Source organism: Callithrix jacchus, chromosome 12 (genome assembly GCF_049354715.1).
Source record: "Callithrix jacchus isolate 240 chromosome 12, calJac240_pri, whole genome shotgun sequence".
Lineage (NCBI taxonomy): Eukaryota > Metazoa > Chordata > Mammalia > Primates > Cebidae > Callithrix > Callithrix jacchus.
In genome coordinates this window covers 88071198-88096946 of record NC_133513.1, presented here as the reverse complement: position 1 = coordinate 88096946, position 25749 = coordinate 88071198, and the positions used below count along the sequence as shown (strand labels likewise).

Here is a 25749-nt window from a genome sequence, read left to right as displayed (position 1 = left end):
GTGGCTCATGCCTGTAACCCCAGGACTTTGGGAGGCCAAGGTGGGTGGATTGCTTGAGGTCAGGAGTTCAAGACCAGCTTGAACAAAATGGTGAAAGTAGAAATGCAGAAAGTAGCTGGGCATGGTGGTGGGTGTCTGTAATCTTAGCTGCTCCAGAGGCTGAGTCAGGACACTCACTCCGAAGTCCACGAAAGAAGTACAGCTTTCACAGAAGTATGAGGACATGAGAGAGCCATGGAGGCTAAAAATATCCTATACCTCGATCTAGATGGTTACAGGGGTGTGTATGTATTAGACATCCATTGAGCTGTGTACTTATTGGTCATGAAAAACTTATTTAAGAAATGAATTTATATATTTAATTGCACAGAAAAATATTTCTATTACATTGTTGAGTGAAAAAGGTAAGTTATGCGTGAGCATTTCTCCCTGAACTCACTTCTACCAAAAAAATTTACATATAAGAATAAAGAAGACTAGAAAAAGTACTCCAAAATATGAGATTGTGGATGAGTTTTATTTTTGGTTGTTTGCATTTTCTAAACTTTAGAAATAGAATTCCTACGTATTGGACGTGGTCCAGAGTCTTCTCCAAATTCCCACAGCCCCAGGCTCAATAGCAATAACCCCAGGATTCACAACCTCTGACCCAATGCATTGGCAACGTCATCAGCTCTACCAGACAACCAGAAGTAGCCGTCTTCATCCGTGATCCCTCTGTCACCTGTGAGGTAAAGCATGTGGCCTCTTGCTGAAGCATATTCCTCCCAGCCCACCTGATAGAATGACAAATCCAGAAACCTATATTTACTTCCCTTTTATGATCATTTAGTGATATGAATTGAGCACTCTGGCTACCCTTAGGGGACACTGAGAAAAATAAGTCAGGATCCCCACTCTCCAGGGGATCCCACACAGAAAACTCAACACACATGGAGAAATTTCCTTGGTCATTTCTCTTAACCTCAGCTTTTTAAAAAATTTTTATGTCTCACTAGAAACAGGAGTAATGATGACACTTCACTCAGGTTTGTCCTGAGGCTTAAATGAGGCAACATGGACACAGCATTTTAGTACAGGGCCAGGTACAGTATGTGTAAGGGTTGTTGGCTGCTATTTTCTCAGGCTCATTATCCATCGGATGCATTCGCTGCTCCCTGTCTTTGAATTGTGCCTTTAATTTTCATAACCGCCCATGACCAAAATTCCATCCGAAAAAGGTGGTTTTAGATTAAGGTTCTTACACCAGAAACAAAATGAGAGTGATTGGTGAAAATGTCCCTTTGCATGAGGCAGGCCCATTTTACTGGAACATTCTGTGGAGTGTTCACAGATTCTTTATTTTTTCTTTTTATTGAGATGGAGTTTTTCACTCGGTCGCCCAGGTTGGAGTACAGTGACATGATCTTGACTCACTGACAACCCCTGCTGCCAGGTTCAAGGGATTCTTGTGCCCCAGCCTCCCGAGTAGCTGGGATTGCAGGCACCAACCACCACACCTGGCTAGTTTTTTTGTAATTTATTAGAGATGGGGTTTCGCCATGTTGACTAGGTTGTTCTTGAACTCCTGCCCTCAGGTGATCCTCCTGCCTCGGGCTCCCAGAGTACTGGGATTATAGGCATTAGCCACGATGCCCAGCCAGATTCTAACAGCATTTGACTCATTGCCATAGAGACCATGTCATCAATTTATCCAGAGTCTTAGATCTAATGGACAGCCTGCTTATTAGAGTTTTAATAAACTTTGAAATGCTGTGTAAGCAGCTCATTTTCAAACAGCACAATAATCTCGGTAGGTATATGACATATCTGTCTGGGTCTTTTCTTTGAAATCTCTGTCTTACGGATGAGAACAAGATTTTAAAGTCTCCGCGTATTTAAGTTGTCTTATCAAAGTTTGGAAATATTAAGCATTATTCTATCACAGAAATTCTTAATATTAAGATATTTAAAATGTTTTACCTAGGCTTTAACTCAATGCTACAAGAAATACTCAGAGACATTTAAAGAGTTAACGAGAATACTCACTGAAGCAGTGTTTATGATATAAAACATTGGAAGTAACCAAAATTTTAAACAATAGTAGATATGTTAAATAGATCATGATAGTTTTCCTTGATAGGACTCTATAAATTTATTAAAAATGTTTTTATCTAAGGTCTGGGTACGGTGCTATAATCTCAGCACTTTGGGAAGCTAAGGTGGGTGGATCACTTGAAGTCAGGAGTTCTATCATGGTGAAACCCTGTCTCTACTGAAAATACAAAAATTAGCTGGGCATGGTGGTGAGAGCTTGTAATCCCAGTTACTCAGGAGGCTGAGGTTACAGTAAGTTGAAATTGCGCCATTGCACTCCAGCCTGGGTGATTGAGTGAGACCTTGTCTCAAAAATAAAAGCTGTCATATAAGATTTACTGATTTCTGAAAATCAAGAGTAAAAAAACTGATACAGAGTGTAATCCCACTTTTATTAAATAATACAGATAAATAGAAAAAGAATGAAGGATATATACACACCAAATGTTAATAGTGGGTAATAATGGTGGTATTATGAGCTTATATGCTTTTCTTCTTTGGTCTTTTCTATATTTTTGAAAGTTGTCTATATTGAACACAGATGAGTTTTATTATCAGAAAAGACTAAACAATAAAGTATTTTAAAAATAATTAAAAGAACCCCCCTCTTAATAGAAAAAATGGACTGCTCATTTTTGTGGAATAATGCCATCTAATTAATGTATCAGAAATAGCAGTTTGGGCCAGACACTGTAGCTCATGCCTGTAATTGCAGCATTTTGGGAGGCCAAGTTGGGTGGATCACCTGAGGTCTGAAGTTAAGCCTGACCAACATGGTGAAATTCCATCTCTACCAAAAATAAATTAGCTGGGTGTGGTGGTGGGTGCTTGTAATCCCAGCTACTCGGGAGGCTGAGGCAGGAGAATCGCTTGAACTGCGGAGGTAGAGATTGCAAGTAAGCTGAGATCAAACCACTGCACTTCAGCCTGGGCGACAAGAGGGAATCTCCATCTCAGAAAAAAAAGAAAAAGAAAAAGAAATAGCAGTTTGAAAATCACCATTCTGCACTGCCCATTTTATTTATTTATTTTTGAGACAGGGTATTGCTGTGTTTCCCAGTCGGAAGCACAGTAGTGTGATCACAGCTCATTACAGCCTTGATGCCCTGCCCTCAGTTTCTCTTCCCACCTCAGCCTCCTCAGTAGCTGGGACTACAGGTGTATGCCACCATGCCTGGCTAATTTTTGTATATATATATATATATATTTTTTTTTTTTTTTTGTAGAGTTGGAGTTTTGCCACGTTGCTCAGGCTAGTCTTGAACCTCTGGGCTCAAGTGATCTGCCTGTCTTCACTTCCCAAAGTGTTACAATTACAGGCATGAACGATTGTGCCCAGCCACTGTCTATTTTAATAATTGTTTCTGAAAAGAAAAGAATCATCTGTGGATGCTAAAATGATTGAGTGAAAGTTAATTGGATAGTAAGATATTTACAGAATCTCGAATTGTTATACAACAGATTATTATTGATTACAAACAGGAAAATGTACCTTTACAATGGAGAGAAATGGCACTCACCTCCTTAATCAAAAGATCAAAACTATCAGCACACAAAATGAGATAACACAATGTTTCCCCAGTATAAGCAAATAAGAAATATATATCATCTACATAATATTCTTGAGAAAGACATTTATCTTGGATCTCATTATGAGGAAACAATAGGTAAGTCTAGAAAGGGAGGCATTTTCTAACACAATAGTCCTCTACTTTTCAAAATGTACATGCCATGAAAAATGTGGTGGGACAGTTATGGATAAAAATAGCTAAAGATATAGGAGAACCAAATAAATGCATGAACCTTGATTGAATTCTGAATTTACAAAAGCTATAAAACACATTTGAATACAATTGAGAAACCTAATGACTGGATATTAGATAGTATTAAAGAATTATTTTTTTCATAGATGTGATGGTATTGATGTTTAAGAAGAAAGTCCTTATTCTTAGGAGAATGCTGCTGAAATATTTAAGGACCAAGTGTCGTAATGTCTGTACTTATTCCCAAATGTCTCTTCAAAAATGTACAAATGTAAAGTAAATGAGGCAAAATATTACAAGAAGTGAATATAGGTGAGAGATGTACAGGTAGGTGTTCATTGTGCTACTATTTTAACATTTTTGGAAACTCAAAAATTTGCAAAATTAAATGTTGGGACAAAAGTATTTGGCAAAACATAAAGTACTCAATGGTAATGGCACTATGATTAGTAGCAACAATTAAAGTATTTAGGAAAAAAGAAAATTTTCTTACCATGTGTGGACAGTACAGAGAAGCAGGTTGGTTTTGTTTTATGCAGATTGCAATATTCTCTTCTTCCCCAAGAGGCAAGACATTTGAGTTTTCATCCACAATCTGAAATTAGATAATCACGAAAGGAATATTCCTTATAAACCATTTGTGCTTTTCTTAAAACACCACAAGATCTAAACTTAAGCCTTACTACCCTCATTTAAGATGCCAGGAAAGTGCTTGGTTGGTGTACCTAGATACTGGGCAACCTAAGAGGCAGTGTGGTTCAGTGGTCAGTGTGAGGGTGACAGAGCTGGAAATATTTGGATTTGGATGTCCACTCTGATACCTTCTGACTTTGAGAATCTTGGATGCTTCTCTGAACATCAGTTTCCTCATGTAGAATATCAGAGATTTAAAAGTGCATTTACTATACAGCTTTATTGTGAGGATGAAATAAGATGATACAGGAAGGGCTCCATTGTGAGGATGAAATAAGATGATACAGGAAGGGCTCCATTGCCTGGTTAGCGCAGTTTTAAGAAAACCAGCATCGCGGAAAGCCCTTTCAAACAAGGACACTTAATTAGCCATCTTATGTATAAGAAAAGAAATAGAAAGAGCACGAAAATTTAAAAACAGATTTGGCAGTTTTTTTTTTTTTTTGAGACAGAGTTTCGCTCTTGTTACCCAGGCTGGAGTGCAATGGCGTGGTCTCGGCTCACCGCAACCTCCGCCTCCTGGGTTCAGGCAATTCTCCTGCCTCAGCCTCCCGAGTAGCTGGGATTACAGGCACGCGCCACCATGCCCAGCTAATGTTTCGTATTTTTAGTAGAGACGTGGTTTCACCATGTTGACCAGGATGGTCTCGATCTGTTGACCTCGTGATCCACCCGCCTCGGCCTCCCAAAGTGCTGGGATTACAGGCGTGAGCCACCGCGCCCGGCCAATTTGGCAGTTTTATAACAGTCTAGGAGGTGGTGGTATTTTTTCCTATTAAGAATTAGGGGGCAGGTTAGGAATAAATAAAATACAGTTTGAAAATAATGAGTTATTTCAGCCGAGTGGCTTCTTTGTTGACCTAAAATGGAAGGCATGACCATGAAGTAATGTGACAGGAGTTAAAAAGTACACTGGTAGGCTAGCTGAATTTTAAGGGCTACAACCTTCCCACTTGTCACCTTGGAAAGCAATGCTCATATTTATTTTGAATTTATTATCCTTGCTGAATACTTTGAAACTTTCTATAGAAACTACCAGCCTTAAGGATCAGAAGGTCTTCAGAGAGAGTACATCTTCATACTTTGAGGCAAACTTATAGACTTCAGGAAAAAAACTGGTATTTAGTACTAAGTCTAGTAAATTAGGTGAATTAGCTAGTGAATATATTTTTAAATGAGATTTTAAAAACATTATTTTCAATGAAATTGTCCTATTTTATTTTTTGATTGTTTATTGATACTATATAGAAATACAAGTAATATAATTTTTTGTATGTGGCTTTTATTTCCTGAAACTTTGATGAACTCAATTATTAGCTCTAATAGTATGTTTGTATTCCTTAGAATTTTTTTTATTATACTTTAATTTCTGGGATACATGTGCAGAACATGCAGGTTTGTTACATAGGTATACACGTGCCATGACAGTTTGCTGCACCTGTCATCTACATTAGGTATTTCTCCTACTGCTATCCCTCTCCTAGACCCCAACCTCCTGACAGGCCCTAGTGTGTGATGCTCCCCTCCCTGTGTCCATGTGTTCCCATTGTTCAACTCCCACTTATAAGTAAGAACATGCAGTGTTTGGTTTTGTGTTCTTGTGTTAGTTTGCTGAGAATAATGGTTTCCAGCTTCATCCATATTCCTGCAAAGGACATGAACTCATCCTTTTTTATGGCTGCATAGTATTCCTTGCATGGTGTATATGTGCCACATTTTCTTTATCCAGTCTATCACTGATGAGCATTTGGGTTGGTTCCAAGTCTTTGCTATTGTGAACAGTGCTGCAATAAACATACGTGTGCACATGTCTTTATATTAGAATGATTTATAATCCTTTGGGTATATACCCAGTAATGGATTGCTAGGTCAAATGGTATTTCTGGTTCTAGACCCTTGAGGAATCACCATACTGTCTTCCACAATGGTTGAACTAATTTACACTCTCACCAACAGTGTACCAGTGTTCCTCTTTCTCCACATCCCCTCCAGCATCTGCTGTTTCCTGACTTTTAAATGATCGCCATTCTAACTGGTGTGAGATGGTATCTCATTTTGGTTTTGATTTGCATTTCTCTAATGACCAGTGATGATGGGCCTTTTTTTTCATGCATTTGTTGGCTGCATAAATGTCTTCTTTTGAGAATTGTCTGTTCATATCCTTTGCCCATTTTTTGATGGGGTTGTTTGTTTTTTTTTCTTGTAAATTTAAGTTCTTTGTAGATTCTGTAAGTTTCCTGTTCACTCTGTTGATGGTTTCTTTTGATGTGCAGAGCTCTTTAGTTTAATTAGATCCTATTTGTAAATTCTGGCTTTTGTTGCCATTGCTTTTGGTGTTTTAGTCATGAAGTCTTTGCCCATGCCTATGTCCTGAATGGTATTGCCTAGGTTTTCTTCTAGGGTTTTTATGGTTTTAGGTCTTACATTTAAGTCTTTAATCCATCTTGAGTTAATTTTTTGTATAAGGTATAAAGAAGGTGTCCAGTTTTAGTTTTCTGCATATGGGTAGCCAATTTTCCTGATATCATTTATTAAACAGGGAATCCTTTCCGCATTGCTTGTTTTTGTCAGGTTTGTCTAAGATCAGATGGTCACAGATGTGTGACATTATTTCTGAGGCCTCTGTTCTGTTCCATTGGTTTATATATGTTTTTGTACCAGTACCATGCCATTTTGGTTACTGTAGCCTTGTACTATAGTTTGTTTGTCAGAATCATGTTATCTGTTGAACAGAGATAGTTTTACTTCTTCCTTTCCAATTTGGATGCTATTTCTTTTTCTTGCCTAATTGCCCTGGATAGAATCTCTGTTATATAGAAGTGGCAAGAGTGAATATTCTTGTAAGTTCTGATCTTAGTGGGAGCACTTTCAGTCTTTTACTGTTGAGTTTGATGTGAGCTATGGGGTTTCTATATGTTTTTTATCAGGTTGAGAAAGTTCCCTTTCATTGCTAGTTTGTTGAGGTTTGTTACCCTAAATAGGTGTTGGTAATTTGTCAATGATTTTTCTGTGTCTGTCAAGATGATAATGTGATTTGTGTCCTTTGTTTTACTAATACAGTATATTAATTGGTTTTTATAGTTTGAACCAACTTTATATTTCTGGAATAATACTACTTGGTTATGGTATATAATCCATTTACATACATTTTTTGTTAGGTTGGCTGGTATTTTGTTGAGTATTTTTGGCACCTATAGTCATAAGAAATATTAATTTGTGGTTTTCTTTTCTTTTTTTTCTTTTACCTGTTACATGTCAAGGAAATTCGTGGTTTTCTTTTCATAGGATGTCTTTGATTTTGGTATCAGGATAATCCTGGCTCATACTATGACCCCATTTTGAGGTACAGCCTCCAAAATTGTGTATATTTTTGGGGAGAGTTTTTGAAGGATTAATGTTAATGCTTCCTTAAATGTTGGATAGAATTCACCATGAAGCGATCTGGGCCTGGCTTCTTCTTTGTGGGAAGTGTGTGTGTGTGTGTATGTGTGTGTGTGTGTGTGTGTGTTTTGGATGGGGAGTGTAAGAAATGAAGTTATGATACTTCATTCTGACAAATTAAAAAATGTCTTTCATCTTCCCCCTTTGTGTGGGTCCTCTTCTCCTTTCTCACCTGAATTAAACCCTCTAGTGAGGTACAGTTGACATGCAAAAAACTGCCCATATTTAATGTGTACAACTTGATGAGTTTGAAGATAAGTAAACACCTGTGAAACTGTCACTACAATCTATGCCATAAACTTATTCATCACCTTCAAGAGTTTCCTTCCATCCTCTGTCTTATTTTGGTAATAAGAACACTTAAGACATTTCCTAGCCAGATTTTAAGTATGTAATACAGTGTTGTTTACTGTTGGCATTATGCTATACAGTAGATCTCTAGCAGTTACTGTCTGTGTAGCTGAAATTTTGTACACCTTGATGAATACCTTCCTGTTTTCTCCTCCCACCAGCTCCTGGAAACCACCAATTCACTTTCCAGATCTATGAATTAGACTCCCCCGCTTTTTTTTTTGAGACAGAGTCTTGCTTTGTTGCCCAGGCTGGAGTGCAGTGGTGTGATCTCTCTGCTCACTGCAACCTGTGCCTCCCGGGTTCAAGCAATTCTCCTACCTCAGCCCCCTGAATAGCTGAGATTACAGTCATGTGTCACCATATCTGGCTAAGTTTTGTATTTTTAGTAGAGATGGAGTTTTGCCATGTTGGCCAGGCAGGTCTTTAACTCCTGGCCTCAAGTCTACCTGCCATGGCCTCCCAAAGTACTGGGATTACAGGCATGAGCCACCTCACCCAGCTGATATTGTTTTCTTAATTTACTTTTTGGATAATTTATTGTAGTGTATAGAAACACAACTGATTTTTGTACATTGATCTTGTGTCCTGAAATTTTGTTAAATTTGTTTATCCTAATTTTTTTGGCTAATCTTTAGAATTTTCTATATATCATATGTAGAAATATAATTTTCTGCACATCTATAAGATCATGTAATCTGCAACAGAGATAATCTTTTTTTCTGATTTGAATATTTCTTATTTCCTCTTCTACTTACTCTGGCTAGGAAGTATAATACTATGTTGGATAGAAGTGGAGAGAATGTGCATCATTTTCTTGTTCCAGATCTGAGAGAAAGAGCTTTCAGTTTTCAATTCAGTTTTTGACCATGGAATATGATTTAGCTGTGTGCTTTTTATATATGGCCTTTATTGTGTCTAGGTAAATTCCTTCTCTACCTAATTTCTTGAGAATTTTTATCATCAAAGGGTGTTGAATCTTGTAGAATGCTTTTGCTGTACCTTTTGATATTATCATGTCATCTTTGTCCCTCATTCTGTGAAGGGATTTGGTGCTGGGCTTTTCTTTGTTGGAAGGTTTTTGATTACTAATTTAATCTTTTTATTAGTTATTGGTCTGTTCAGACTTTTTTTTTTTTTTCCTGTTCAGACTTTTTAATCCTTTATGATTCAGTCTTGGCAGGTTGTATGTTTTTAGGACTTTATCCATTTTTTTCTTAGTTGTCCATTTTGTTGACATCTAATTTTTTTCTTTTTTTTTTTTGAGATGGAGTTTTGCTGTTGTTGCCCAGGCTGGAGTGCAGTGGTGTGATCTTGGCTCCCTGCAACCTCCACCTGCTGGGTTCAAGTGATTCTCCTGCCTCAGCCTCCCAAGTTGCTGGGATTACAGGCACCTGCCATCATGTCCAGCTAATTTTTGTATTTTTGTAGAGAAAGGGTTTCACCAGGTTGGCCAGGATGGTCTTGAACTCCTGACCTCAAGTGATTCCCTCTGAAAGTGCTGGGATTACAACCTCAGCCTCTGAAAGTGCTGGGATTACAGGCATGAGCCACCATGCCTGGCCCTTCAAGAAATATAAAGTTTGTTGATTTTGTGGGAAGATTCTTTTCTCTAAGAAAATCCTAAGGAACATTTTAGTTTTTATGCCCAAACAAACAAAATTTAAGAAACTGAATCCAAGAAGACAAAAAGAAGAAATGCAATGAAAATTTAACATTTGAAAATATTTTTAATTAACTCCGACTTCTTAATAGGGAAAAACTATTTTACCTTTTTTTTTTAACAGAATTAGATAACATATTTAATATAATGTAATACCTGTTTATGATTGTTGGAAAAAACAAACATATAAAGCTCAATGAATGAGGCTAACTTCCACACCCTGTTAAATAATAAGTAGTAAAACTAGATAGGCAAACAAAAAACAAAACATAGAACTCTACAATAAACATTATCTTTAAAAAAATGGAGTTAATTTCAGAATATACAATAGTTAAAGTAAATACTACTATTTGTTTCATTCAGGTTGAGAGGTTACTATTTCCTTTTGACCAATGTTAAAAAAAAGGCAAGAAAGGCATGAAAGCAAAGGACTATCTTAAAATGAGTAATGGTAATTTTATAACTGCTGCTAATTTGAGCCTGCTTTTATGTAATAAAATCCTAGACACAAGCATTTGTCCTACTATCTTAGTATTGCTACCTATGCCCATACTGTGAACTCAGTCACACCATCTGGGAATCACACTACAGTATTTATGATAATCAATACCCAAGCAGCTGACTAGTGGCTTAGACTTCCCTCTTTAGTGTATTTTTTTAGTCAAGTACAGAACACATTATGGTGCATTGAAAACAGTTGTCTGTATTTTGCATATATCTTTCTAATAGCAAATATATTTCTTTGCATTCTCCATGTTTGAAACTTGAACTACATTAAAGAAATATTCTGCAAAATTGTCAGCATCTCCTTCCCTCATTGCTGTGTCTACGTTCTGTATTCCAGAAGAATATTGAAGGGGAAATAAAAGCAATAATGTGAGATTATCCTTGGGGTGCATTTAGAGAATGCTGAACTTTCCTTCTTGCCTACGTCTATGTTAGCAATTTAGATAAACAACTGTAAAAGCTCACTGAATAATAGCTGTCATAATCATTACTATGGTCTCCTACCTGAACAATATAAGGTGGCAATGGCTTCCCCAGAGAGCCTGGCTTCAATTTTATTATTTTGGAAGTGGCACAGAGTAGACCCTGTTTAAAGATATGCAGACAAGTTTTTATTTTTAAAAAATCAGTAAAGTAATTGATCTAGTCATTGATCATAACTAGACGTTATATGCCTCCGAACAGAACAACATTACACAGACTAACAAGTAATCTTGATAAAAAAATAAGCAAGAGTGCCACTAAACCTCTAGGTCAATTTACAGGAAATGCAGGAGAACAGAAGAACATGTACACTGCACCATAAGGATGCAATTAGCAAAATCCAAGCTTTGAAATATTCAAAAGCACCAAAAACTCAGTTTTTTAAAATAACAAATTGCAAGGGAAAAAGAAGATAATGAGGAAATTTATAGATTAAAAGATACACAAATGACTTATCAACTAGCCACAATGTGTGAGCTTAATTGGAACAAATGGTAGCAAGAAAACATACATGACTTAGATGATGGATGAAAATGTGAATGGTGGATATTTGTTGATAAGAGGCTGTGCTAACCTACTCTGTATTAGCCAGACAAACCCTATCTTGCTGAGAGTAAGACAGACTCCATCTTAACCTTTCCCTCACCCCTCCCGCCATTTCTCCTTTGAGTGCATATCTGGGTCATGTTCCTGTGCTGGGTCATGCTGTACTTAGAACTATAGAAACATATAACCATTGTAACCTTATCCTGCCTGGCAAGCTCACTTGTTATTGTGAATACCCCCCTTGATTGATTGTATAAGTACTGAATACCCCCCTTGGTAACCAGCAATCATGGGAACCACTTCTGAATACCCTCCTTAGTAATCAACAATTCTTAGGATCCTCCTGCCTCCTGGTTACTAGCCTCCTTATCTAACTTGCTTGTTCTGCTTCTATAAATTATGCTTCAGTTAGGCTCCTCCTCCCTTTTCCTAAGCAAGATATAAAGAGGAATCAAGCCCCTTCCTTGGGGCTGAGAGATTTTGAGCATGAGCTGACTCTCAGTCACTGGCAATAAAGGACTCTCAACTGGAACTCAGAGTGTGGCACTTTCTTTCTAACTTGTTCAGGTATAACAAAGCAATTTTTAACTTTTAGGTATAATTGGAAAATATGTTTGTTTTTGGAATCCTTATTTTTTCAAAATATGTATACTAGAGCTATTTATGGATAAAATACAGTTTTTGGGATTGAAGAGGAATAATGATAAAACAGGATTAGCCATAAGGTAATAATTGTTGAAATGGGCAGTGGATACATGGGAATTCAATATACGATTTTGTCTGTTTTTGTATGTCTTTTGAGATTTTAAATAATAAATGTCTCAAAAATAAGTAATTGTTTTAGGCTGCTGAGAAATACTTTAGCACAGCATGTAGGGCACCCCAAAGAGGGCACAGAGGACTTGGAGGGCATGAGAACTGGATCTTGTATGAGTCAACCATGGGCATAATGGGATGGAGAAAATTTTATTTATTAAAATTTCACAGAAACCAAGTAAGATGGACCATCCTGGAGAGCCTGCTTCTCCTATGAGGGAAATTGTCTGAGTGAGGGACTTCTCATTTCTTGAAGGGCTGAGTACTGTGAAAAATTTAGGGGCTCAGACTCCTGAATGGCAAGGCAGAATGATAAGTGCAGGGGCAGGGGACAGAGCAGTACATGATGGGCTTCTCCATAGTGTCCCAATCTATGTTAAAGTTACTCTGTTTGTGAATTCACAATTGTGATTTCCTCTGCTGTGGAAAACAGCAATGATAAATATCTTTGTACCAATTAGCATGTGGCAAAATGGAGTCAGCACAAACAGATGCAGGAAAACTGGGAGAAACTAACCCCATTCACTTTATTTTACAACTCCAGTGCCCTAGCTTTTGCATTTGATGGTTTCTGTACCCCCAGCACTCCCTCTACTGACTTCTCTTTCCTACCTTGGCTAAGATGTCACTTCCTCCAGGGTGCTCTGATTCCCCAGGCCAAGTTAGTTGTCCCTTCCATGCATTTCCAGTGTAATCTATGTTTCTGCTTCATCACGCTTTCCCCACTATACAACAATTATTTGTTCATTTGACAAGTACAGGAATTATTTTTTATTATTATTTAAAGCGGTAGACACTGAGTTTACTATGTTGCCCAGACTGGTCTCAAACTCCTGGGCTCAAGTCATCTTCTTGCTTTGGCTTCCTAACGTGCTGGGACTATAGGCATGAGCCACTGTGCCCAGCCTGGAACAGGAAGTTTTTCTGTCTTCTACATAGTTATTTCTCCAGTACCTATTGCTGAGTCTTACACGTAAGAGACTTAATATTTTCTTGTGTTTACATGCTAACAAACTGGAGGCCCCAGATTCTGAATGTTTTTGAAGATGGTCATAGTGATCTCCTTGTAGCGTACTATGATAACTAGTTTGATGGTTCCTTTAAGAACTCCTCCTCCTTTGCATGTAATCTGGTGGGACTATTAATCATGGTGCTGTAGATCCACTTTCTGGGATGAACAAATGTCCCAGGTTAGGACCCTTAAATTACAGTCCAAGGGAAAAGGCTATGACAGAAGCCTGGACAATCAGAGTCTGTTCCAAGAATTTTCCAAAGTAGAGGAAAAGTAGGGCTCTTTTGACATGTTTGAAGGAGAGGTAACTCCAGAGCTGCTGGTGTTCATCTTGTCTGCTTTGTGGAAGAAACTCATCAGAGAACAACTGACAGAAAAAAGCAGATGGAGCACTTGAGAGGGAGAGAATGAGAGAGAGCTGATGTTTTAAGAGTTAATGTGTTTTAGTTCCCGGTGTTTTGGCCCCTACAGTCTTGATTTCATAAGCCCCCTTGATGCTATTCCCAGCAAAATGGATTTTTAATTTCCACTTTTGCTCAAGCTTGTTTGAAATAACTTTCTGTCCCTTGCATCCCAAATAATGCTGGCTTACAAAAGGCTCCTTAGCTATTGCCAGTATATTACAATTAAATGAAAGATATACATTTTCTCCTATACAGGCTGTATGACAAACTAAAAATCCAAAGTTTATTAGGTGTTGCCGGAATCATATCAACTTAGTGTGTCAACCTTGCTTATTTCAGATGTTCTGAGTGTGAGTCATATTTGCATTTCATAAAAAGAAAGATAAAGCCAAAAGCAATATTGCCTAAGATGTGCTGTTTTGCTAAACAGCATCTTTCACAACCTGAGATCAGTGAGGACATACAATGCAGCTAGTCCTGGGTGCTGAAAATGTCAACTTTTTGGTTGTAATTAAATGGCTCTGTGTGGTATAGACAGAATCTGAGACAGAATTTGACTATTTCTCAGGTTTACTCTTTCACAGTTTTGAATTGTAACTTGCCTACGAAGTGTGAGCTTGACTATGAGGTCGCAAAGATTTGAATTGTGTATTCTGAATTTTCTTTAACTTTCTAAGTCAGGGTGTTTCCTGAGCCAAGTGGAACTACACAGCTCCACCGGGGTCCTCAAACTATGGACCTCTCCCCAGAGCCTAGGCTCTCAATTTGACTGTTTTGTCTTCTCCCAGGCAGGTTGAGGATTTCCTAGTCACCACGAAATGCTTTTGGAATTAAAAAGACAAACTAAGTCCTATAAAAAGCCTTTGGTGTTACCAAGATTATGGAATTCCCTTCTTAGTATAATTCATAAAACAGTAGTAACATATAAAACAAATGTAAGAAGTCCCCCTGCCCCCCAAATTCTTACTTTTTCCATGCTGGCTATTTGAATGTTTAAAAAATATTGGCTATTCTTTCAAAAATATTTTGTGTTTCTGCTTCTCAGGTAGCCTATTTTATGGACCATCTAGCAGTGAATGCAGTTAATCCAGGCAGCACTTCCCTATTTTCTATTGTTCCTATCTAACTGGAAAACACTGAGACCAATCCATGTAAAAATTTGGCCACCAGCGTAAGGTACCAGCTCTGGATTCCTATCTATGGTGTTTCCATCATATAAGGTTTTCTGCTTATTTCTTTTTCCTGCATTCTCATCCTCGTGTTGTGGGAACAGGACTGTTGGTCCCTCCACTCTTCCTGTCCCTCCAGAAACTTTTCACAGTACTCTCTGGATAGACCATCTATTGAGCGGGTAAGGAACTATTCTACATCTACATCTATATCCTTTTCACTGGCTGTTCTTTTTCTCAGTTGGCTTTCCAGAGACCTGGCTCTTCCATGGGAAGAGGTTTCTTTTTTTTTTCAAGTGGGGGATGTTGATTCTTTTATAATCCTTGGGTTTGGCATCTTCTGAGCTCCCAATATCACCTCCTGACCATTACTTCTCTGATGCTTGTGCAATCCCCTTGTCTTTTTAAATTAAATTAAATTAAATTTTTAATTTTTATTTATTTATTTTTTAAGAGACAGAGTCTCCCTATGTTGCCCTGGCTGGGGTGCAGTGGCTATTCACAGGTATGATCCCACTACTGATCAGCATGGGAGTTTTGACCTGCACCGTTTCTGATCTGGGCTGCTTCACCCCTCCTTAGGCAACCTGGTGGTCCCCCACTCCCAGGTCACCATATTGATGCTGAACTTAGTGCGGACACCCAATTGGCATAGCGCACTACAGCCCAGAACTCCTGGACTCAAGCGATCCTCCAGCCTCAGCCTCCTGAGTAGCTTGGACTACAGTCATGCACCATTGCACCGGCCCCCTTGTCTTTTTGAGACTCACGCCATTTACTTTTACCACCCTATGCTACTCTTCATTGTTATAATTTACCAACCTCTCAGTCATTCCTTATCCATTAAAGCCTTCAGCATGAGGTTCATGATCTTTCCTTTGACTCCATGTTCCACTGTCATCCCTAGTGCCTCCTATATCGATATGAATGGTCAGTTCTACCCCTAGTCTCTTCCTTTCTTGATCCTGATCTCCAGGGGGTGTCATGACACTTAATCCATCTGTTGCCCTGTCCTTGTATTGGCATCACCTGTAAATGTTCTATCTCTGAAATCATCAGTCTATGCATCTTTACTTTTGACTACTAGTTCTATGGACTCAATTGCGTCTCCCCAAAACACATGTGCTGAAGCCCTACTGCTCACTGTGATGGTATTTGGAGATGGGGTCTTCAGGAGGTCATTGGGTTTAGATGAGGTCACGAGGGATGGGATTAGTGCCCTTATAAGAAGAGATGCCTGCGTGGTGAGTTGTCTGTTATCCTAGTCTGGGATGCTGAGGTGGGAAGATCACTGAGCCCAGGAGTTTGAAACCAGTCTGGGCAACACAGCAAGACTGTGTCTTTGCTAAAAAATAAAATAAATAAATAGCCAAGCATGGTGGTGCAAACCTGTAGTCCCAACTGTTTGAGAGGTTGAGGTTGGAGGATCTCTTGATCCCAGGAGTTTGAGGGTTCAGGGAGCTGTGATCACACCACTGCACTCTAGTTTGGGGCAACAAAGCAAGACCCTGCTTCTCTTTAAAAACAAACACGCAAACTGAAAGACACTAAGGATCTTGGAAAGAGCTTGGTCTCTCTTTCCCTGTCAGGTGAGAACACCATGAGTAGTTGGTAGTCTGCAACTCAGAAGAGGGCCTTCACTAGAACCTGGCCTTGCTGGTACTCTGATCTTGGACTTCCAGCCTCTAGAACTGTGAGAAAAATAACTGGTTGTTTAAACCACCCAGTCTATGATATTTTGTTACAGAAGCCTGAGCAAACTAAGACAATTACCTTCATTCCTTCCAGCTCCATTGACATCTCCAGTGCCTTGTCTTCTCACCACTGATCTGCCTTTTCTTGAATTCCCTTCCTTCTCTGATCAGCTTAGTTTCTTAGTCTTTCATCTTAATGCCAATATCCCTAGATCCCTTGCCCTTTGCCCTTTTATTGGGCAGAACTTTTTATGGTCTCAGAGGCAGTGACCTCGTATATTTTGTATACGTGGGTGTACCTTCTTGGCAAAATGTTAATCCTGCTTCAATCTAACTGTCCACTTTTACCATGCTTTTCATCTGTGTTTTAGAGTGACATTGGAGAAAATGACACAACTAAATAGATGAGTGACTTTGAAGACTAATGCTCTGCAACCTCAAACATGCTCTTATCATTGCCCATTTCTCCTTTATTTTCACAATCTGCTATTTCTTCCATTTTCAGCAATGATAATTTTAAACATCCTCCACTCAGACTCCTACCCTATCATTTTTTCATTCTTATCATATGACATTGCCTTATACTCCACAAAGAAGACAGGAATTGTCAGGTGGAAACTAGCTCGGCTTTCTGCTGTGAAATCTGTAAGTTTGTAACTTATCTGTACCCATAATTCTTTGTCTTGCAATGGAAGTGGGGTCTTTCTAGTTTAAGCCATTTCCTCTTCTGGTGCTTAAGATCCAGGTTTGCATTTCTAGTGTGTGCTTAGTACTTTGACAGTGTGCTTACACAGTGAATGGACAAGTTTGGTTTCTGGATAGTGAATCAACATCAACCTACAGTTTCCGTCTACCCATAGCCTTCATAGATGTTCAACTTTGTGGTGCATTTCCAGTCCTCAATCACCCCAGGGCTGATGGGTCCTCTTGCAGCCGCACAATGCTTCAGACTCTTGAGTCTGTAGCTGGAGAGGCATCAACAATTGTTCTTAGTCTCAGGGTATATTTCTACCAATAACAGGTCTGTTGTTAGAATCTTGGAAAAATGATGCAGATATTCTAATACAGGAGGTGCTCATTAACTGGTAGTTTATGTTCTTATTACTATTCTATTGGATAATCTATTCAGACACCCCAGTTAGATCAATCAGCCATAAAGACTTTTATTTACTCTTCTGGACAAGAGGCATTAACGTTAAAAGCAAATCAACCAGTGCTAACTGATGACAGGAAATCAGTCTTCTGCAGCAACCCTTCTGAGTTTTACTACCTCTCCCAAAGCCTGAACTGTGTATGAAGGTTGTGTCAGCAATGGTAAGGTAAAAAAGAACTAATTTTCTGAAGTCTGGAGGTGGAAAGAAAGCCACCAATTTTATAAACTAGGCTTAAAATCTGTAGATATTATAAGTTTCCCAGTGCCCTGAATACACAGAATAGTAGTGAACATTTTTTATAAACTCGCAATTCATTGTATGTTTATTTGATTTTGGTGATGTCCAGTGGAAGGGTCAAGAGTAGGAAGTTTATAATAAAACTTTTTATGGTCTCAGATAGGGGCAGTGACCCTGTATATCTTCAATACATGAATGTACCACATTAATGGTGATGTGGTAGCTTGTCTATATTAGATAATAACTGCCTTCCCAGTTAGGTCCTGAGACTAAGAAAGATCAAAATTGGAGAATGGATTCTGAATTAATTCCAAAGGCACGAATACATCATTGCCTTTATATTATTAATTTCAGGGTATAAGTGAGAGGTGACTATTTTAAAATTTTTAAGTGTTTTTCTTTTAAGGGTTTAAGAAACAATCTGAACATTTTATATGAGATAGAATGTTGCTGAATAAAGACATACTGTATTTAATCATAACTGTTTTTAACTGGTCCACAAAATGCCAATGAACTAGGCATTTCTTCATGTCAACATAATTTAATATGGTGATATTGTTTGCTACCACAGTTCTTTCCTTCTGTAGAGTTTATGTCCTTGCCCACATAGCTAAAATGAAATTTAGAGTTAAATGATTATTTAGCAAACTCTAAGGCTTGATACAATGCTTGAGAACCTGTGATTTCTCATTAATCTTTATTGATGATGATTGGCAATTCCACTTCTTAGTTGGTACCCTAGGGAATTCTAGAGTGTGTGCAATGATGCTCATTTCAGCAGCTTAGAAAAGATTAAACTATCTTTGATAGGTATTTGGCTCATTAACGTACTGTTCATTCATACTCAGGAATACTATGCAATGATTAAAAATATATTACACATATTATTATAAATACAGCTTTAAGGAACAGTGTGAAATAAAAAATGCAAGTTTCACTATGATATAAACAGATGCCATCTAATCCCACCCCAATACCATAATATGTTTCTTTTGGGATAGATGGATAGGTAGATAGACATAGGTGTAAATTTATTTTAAAGGCCTAGAAGAATTCATTTCCAAGAGGGAAGGTGGTCATTGTCTTTCACTCATTTCCTATTTGCTCTGAGAGATGAGTGCTGGCAGTGAACTACACTTTTTTTTTTCATAATGGGAAATGCGTTTAATATTTACTTTTTAAATTAGAGGTAATATATTTATCTTTAATGTTTACCTTTTTAAAGGGAGGTATAATTAAAATTTAGTTAAACAGCCTCAACTTTCTGATTATAATTTAATTTTATGTTCTGGGCCAAGATATGGACTTCAAGTTGCAAGGGAATAAAAAATCCCACACCCTAATAGAGTTATTGTCATCAGTGGCAGCCAGACAGGTGTGTTACCAAAGGGTAGGATTGGATCTACTTCAACAGATTAAGGGTTCCTAATTTTATTTATGGTACCATAAGTGGAAATGGACTCTCTCCTGAGGGATCCTCTCTTACCCGGTGAAACAGTTGTGCTGAAGCAGTTCGTGGTACATCTCTGGATTTGCAGATAGAGTGGTGATGAGAAATCTGGACAGGACCTGGGCCCCAAAGGAAGGAAAACAAGTATATGCATGTGAGGTGGGAGAGACAGTGAGACTGTTGGGGAAAAGATCCAGGGAAGAGGGCCATGGACTTTGAAACTCAGCTCAGGGATGCCTTTTATCTCAAAGAATTACTGATTCCCCACCTTCCATACCATGGGAGAGAATTTAGTGTTAGCTCTGTGAACTTAGGAGCTATCATGTTAATCACTGATAAATGAATGGATACACAGTGAGGCATTTATTCTGGATCCAAGAAGGCTTGTTTTGATCTTTGTTGCTTTAAATAATAAGCCTAGATATTGCCAGCAAAATTGTGGATTGTGGAGCAGTTGAGAGGTTAGCACAGCAGTGTAGAAATTGTGATGTGGAGTCCAGTAGAGCACAGTTTAATTCCTAGTTCCACCTTGGCAATTCTTTAGGCCAGTTACTTAACCTCCGTGAGACTCAGTTTCCCTAGTTCTTCCCTCACAGGGTTCTTGGGGAGATGAAATGAAATAATCCATATGAAGTGCCAGTAAGTAATCAATAAATGATGACTGATATTACTATTATCTTCTCCAATATCGCTATTGTCTTTTAAAAGCTTCCTTCTCAGTGATACAACGGAAGTAGCTGACTCCTAATTCCAAAGCCCCTAGGGAAGTGAGAGGCCATTGCTCTCACAAGCAGGGAGAGCATTTTCAAGTCAAGATCACACTCCAAATTTAATTCTTGATTTGCCCCATTCTGGGCATGAATCACTGGGCCATTGTTAATGCCTGTCTCTGGTCTTTGTCCCACACATCCCACACTAGGAACTGGTCTTACATTTAGAACAGTCTCAGGGAAGAAGGTTGGCATGTGACACAGAAACAGACAGGCTCCTTGGAGCCAAGCTCCCAAGACATTGCTCAGAGATAAAGATCCACCAGAGGCATCACCCAGACTCTACAAGATGTCTGTCGGCTGTAGATCCATCCACTGTCTAAAGAGAAATAGGAAGGCCATTTGAATTCTCTTGTGCTGGTACTAGCAACTACAATAGTCCTTGCTATTATCAAGCACTGACCTGTGGAGATAAACAAAGATCACACAAATGAAAGAAAAAAAACCAAAGGCTATGAGGCCAATGGACTCCTTAAATTTTTTCAGTAACAGTCTTAATTGGCATGACATCACCTTCCAGGTTTTATGGCTTTCAGAGGTCTCAGAAGTTATCCAGTAGGCACTTTTATTAATTAATGGATTGAATAAGTCAATGATCTCAGTTTCCCCTATTTTTTTCTCTACCTGATATCTACTGGCCATTGTAGCTTATGAGAGTCAAAGACTTTGAGGTGAAGGTGAGCAACATACACCTATTTCCCCGAAGGGACCCTTGGGTAGAGTTTGTTAAGAGAACTTGAGTGTGGAATAACAACACACAACCATTTATCTTAGGCAGAATTGGTTGTAAGGTGGAGAAACTTAACCCCAGAACCAAGCTAAAACAAATGCAAGCCAGTTACTTCATTGTGTGTTCTACCAAAGAGATTGAAATCAGTTTCAGTGTTCTTTGAATTTGCCAAGAGATACGGTATTCATGAAGTACTTAACTAATTTTCTTAAGAAAGGAGTAGTATGATTTTCATCTTAGAGGCTGACTCTAGAACCCAAGCCCCTTATCAGTTGTGACTCTACCTCTGTGTTTATCACTACAGATAGTGGCCAACCCAGTTGTTCAGCCTGATGCTGGTAGCATAGAAAAACAAGTAACATCCCACAGTGTGTCTTTGGGGTGATCATCCTGGATCCTTCACCTACTGCATGGAATCCCTGTTCTTCCTCTTTTCCCTCCTGCATACTCTTAGAATTTTGAACTGTTGTAATTTGTTTTTGATTATTTGGGGTATGCCGTCCCACCCTGCTCTCAGCCCTGTTCCTTCTCTCAATATTGACACTTTCTGTAGTCTTCATTAGAAAATTCTTTCTTAGCTTTAGTCTTATAAAGCTCTGTTTACCTGCAAGAGAGGAACTTTCAGGTCTGTACAGGCTGTGGGAGAATTGTACCTGGAAGTCTGGCTGAATCCCATTCCCAAACTGTGCTGGGAATACTCAACCATTATGAGAGCTCCCGTTGTCCCTTTGGTGAAGAATATGGCCATTAGATCTTGGCTCTTGGTCCTCACGCAGGTCTGCTTTGGAGGGGCAACTCTGTAAGTCACAAAAGAGGCAACAGGTCTAAATTTAGGTTCTCTGACTGAGTGCCTAGGCCCTGAGTTTGGTAATCTCTGATTTTAAGAAATAGCAGATGGTATCTTGGAGGATGATTTGTTAGAGGGGCAGCTGCCATTTTTCCCTTAAAAGTTTTTTGCATTAATTTTTGTTGCATAAGAAATATATAATGCATTTACACTCCAGCCTTCTTTTTCTCAGTAAAAGATCCTCTTTATTCATTCAGTCGCTCAAGTCAAAAATCTGTAGTAATTCTTATTGTTCCTCTTTCCCCATCTCTCTACTTACCGATCCAGCTATCTGTGCCGCATCATAACTATCGCCAAGCCCTGACAACTCTTCTTCTAAACACGTCACAAGTCTCTCTCTTCACTATCTCTACTCATGGATGGGATTAAGGTGGAGTGAGTGAAATATCTGCTACAGGTGTGATATTTAAGGGGCTACCAGCAAATTCAGTAGTCAAGATAAATAATATTTTAGTGAAATAGTTTTAAATAATCAAACCTAATGCAAAAATCCATGATAAACAAAATATCGAAATTTAAAACAAAGACAGGACAACAAGCACTTCCAAACTGTTGAAATATTTTCAGTATGATTTAGAAGTGAGATTCAGCCTGCCTTCAAGATACAGCCCTCACCCAGCCTGTAATTCAGCCAGGCACTTGCATGACTCACCTTTCGTGTCAGCCTAGTCCTGTCTCTCGTTCCAGTAAAACTTCTTTTATAAAAATAGGCAGCTGGTCTGTCATGAGAAGTTTGTTAATTTGACTTTTTTAATTAAAAAATTTTTTAATTATTCAATTGAAAAGAGCATACAATTTATAAAATTATAAAGTATGATATATGACAAATATAAAAAATAAATTTATAACTTCAATTATAAAAATTGTTTTATAATTTAAAACTTATTTTAAAATTAAAATGTTATTTCCCTCAATCACTGGATTTTTTAGTGCCCTTTTATATTTTGTGCCTGAGGCGAGTTCCTCATTTGCCTGGCCTGTTTTCAGTCCTGTTTCCACTGCCACCACCATGGTCCACACCAGCACAGCCTCTCATCTGGACCACAGCAACGGCCTTCTGCTGGGTCCCTTTACTACCTCTCTTGACTTTTATTTTTCAGACAGCACTTAAAGGAGTTTTTAAATTGTGGCTGAGATAAAGTCTTTCCCTTCAGTGTTTCCCAGACTACTCCTACATGACCTGCAAGACCTGCCGCAGTCTCCCCTTCCCTTGCTCTTCCACCTACTCTCCTGCCACTCTCCTCCCCACTCACCACACTTCAGGCACCCTGGTGTTTTTTCTGTTCCACATACAGGTCAAGCTCACTCCCACCTCAGGTCCCTTACCTCAGAGTTCTCTCTTCCAGGGACACTGTTCCTGTAGAGCTTCCAAAGGCTAATTCTATCATATTCAAATCTCAGCTTTTCCTCACTTCAGAAGTCACCAAATCTAAAATAATTCCCCCATCTCCACATCAGATAAATGTATTTAATTTGCTTGTTTTGTTTTGGAGTTTATTTTGAAAACTTTATTATCTTGATCACTTATATGTTTTCTTGTTGTCCATTTTGTTGTCTGTAATATAAAATCCATGAGGGTCGGGCTTAGCCTATCTTGTTTATGTATTTATTTATTTTTTACATCCCTGGTCACTGAAATATTGCCCTCTAAAGACCACATTTATGATGATCAAACTGAATACAGTAGTCCTGCCTTATCTGTGGAGGATGCATTCCAAGACCCTCAGCTGATGCCTGTAACCACAAATAGTACTAAGCCCTATATACGCTATGCATTTTCCTACACATGCATACCTATGATGCAGTGAAATTTATAATTAGGTACAGTAAGACGTTAAAAAATGATAAAACAGAATAATTATAACAATGTACTGTAATAACAATTATGTGAATGTGATCTCTCTACTCACCTATTTTGGACAATGGTGGACCACAGCTAACTGAAACCGTAGAAAACAAAACCACAGATGAGGGGAGACTACTGAATTTGGCTAACTTGAGGACAAACATGGCATTATCTTTCTATTTTAATAAGTATTTCCCCATATCCCAGTGAGGGTGAGAGTTTTTTGTATGTTTGTTTGTTTAAATTTAAGGGTCTCTGGGTTACCCTCTCTCTTGTTGCGTGGATATGTTGCATAGTGGGGAAGTCTGGGCTTTCAGTGTAACCATCTCCAAAATAGTGTTCTTTGTTCCCATTAAGTAATTTGTCATTCCTCATTGTCTCCCATCCTCTGACCTTTCTGAGTCTCCAGTATCTATTATCCTACACTCTATGTCCATTTGTACCCAGTATTTAATTCCCACTTGTAAGTGAGAACATGTAGTATTTGACTTTCTGTTTCAGTGTTATTTTACATAAGATAATGGCCTCCAGTTCCATGTTGCTGCAAAAGACATTATTTCTTTTTTTAAATTTATTTTCTTCTTTTTTTTTTTTTTTTTTTTTTTTTTGAGATGGAGTCTCATTCCCCCAGGCTGGAGTGCAGTGGTGCAATCTCGGCTCACTGCAACCTCTGCCTCCCAAGTTCCAGCGATTCTCCTGCCTCAGCCTTTGAGTAGCTGGAATTATAGGCATGTGCCACCACGTCTAGCTAATTTTTGTACTTTTAGTAGAGACAGGGCTTTGCCATGTTGTTGAGGCTGTTCTCAAACTCCTGACATCAAGTGATCTGCCCGCCTCAGCCTCCGAAAGTGCTGGGATTACAGGCATGAGCCACCATGCCTGGCTATGATTTCATTTTTCTTTAATGGCTTGATAGTATTCCATTCTTCCTATCTATCTATCTATCTATCTATCTATCTATCTATCTATCTATCATCTATCTATCTATCTATCTGTGTGTGTGTAAGCTTTTCGCTATGTTTTTTGTAATATGTTTATATTTCTATTATCTAATTTTTTACACTTTCAGAATGAATGGTCACATATGAATCAAAATATAAGACTTTCACTCAGACTGAGAACTTGTAGGCCAGGCCAGGGATGCTTGGGTTGGGGGGTTACTCTTTTTTCACATTCAGCTTTTCATTCTGACCGTTCACACTACCTTCTCATACATCATCTCATCTTTCAAAGTCAAACATTTTCTAGATTTAAGCATCTCATTTTCAGTGTCCACTTACTGAATCAACTTCTTGAAATCCAACTACCCATCATAGCTCTTATCTGACACCAGGAGGTGGGGCAGTCGGACATGGCAGAGTTTACAACTGGGGCCATAGCTTCACTGGCCACAATGCATTGGGCTTTAGACATGTGTAATCGGTAGCGAATTTTCTTGGCAGTCAGCTTGGGGCTCCCAGGCACAAAGGTGATTCCTGAAAAAGTCACAAAAGAAGGCATCATTTCTATCTTTTGAGTAGAGAATATTTCCTCAAGCATCCTGGCAGGCATGGATGAGGTCTCTGGGTTACCCTCTCTCAGGAGTCTGTCTTCTCTAACGATGTAACAGGATGGCAGCTGGGGAAAACTGAGACAGGCAGGAGACTGACCCCACTGAAACAATCCAGTGATGAGTGGCTCTGCTGCTGTTATCCTTTCACCTCAAGCAGGTCCTGAGTTTATATGGCTAGGTGGCAGACCACATATTACTTGAAATATAGCCTGATTTTGAAACTGTGATGCAAAGGGATTATGGAAACTTCCTCTTTGTTTTCTCATAGCTTGAGTATGGCTTTTGCTGTGGATTTCTGGATTTGCACTGGAGACAAGACCAGACAAAAAGATCTTTCTGCCTTTTTTCTGGGGCTGTTTCTGTAGATTCTTCTGCACCCATCATACACCTATTGTGGACTTCCTATGAGACTGGCATATACTGGGTACATCTTTGTGCCAGAGGCTGTTCTGACAGAGGCTTATTTTCACTTTTCAAGCTTGGAGAACTAGAATACCTCTAGGATTAACTGTTGATGTTCTTGTTTGTATTGCAGTAATGCTTAC

At 38.6% G+C, this 25749-nt stretch overlaps 1 protein-coding gene across 1 annotated transcript in view; it reads right to left on the bottom strand.

Annotated features, from left to right (window-relative positions):
- Positions 1-516: 516 nt before the first annotated feature.
- ACSM6 (acyl-CoA synthetase medium chain family member 6) overlaps positions 517-25749 on the bottom strand; it is a 37563-nt gene continuing 12330 nt past the window's right edge. The window contains 9 exon segments of the mRNA XM_003734495.6: positions 517-776; positions 4333-4434; positions 10999-11079; positions 17460-17583; positions 19496-19578; positions 20392-20548; positions 21613-21756; positions 24933-24987; positions 24990-25127. Coding sequence (XP_003734543.1) covers positions 636-776; positions 4333-4434; positions 10999-11079; positions 17460-17583; positions 19496-19578; positions 20392-20548; positions 21613-21756; positions 24933-24987; positions 24990-25127 — 1025 coding nt within the window. The 3' untranslated portion in view covers positions 517-635.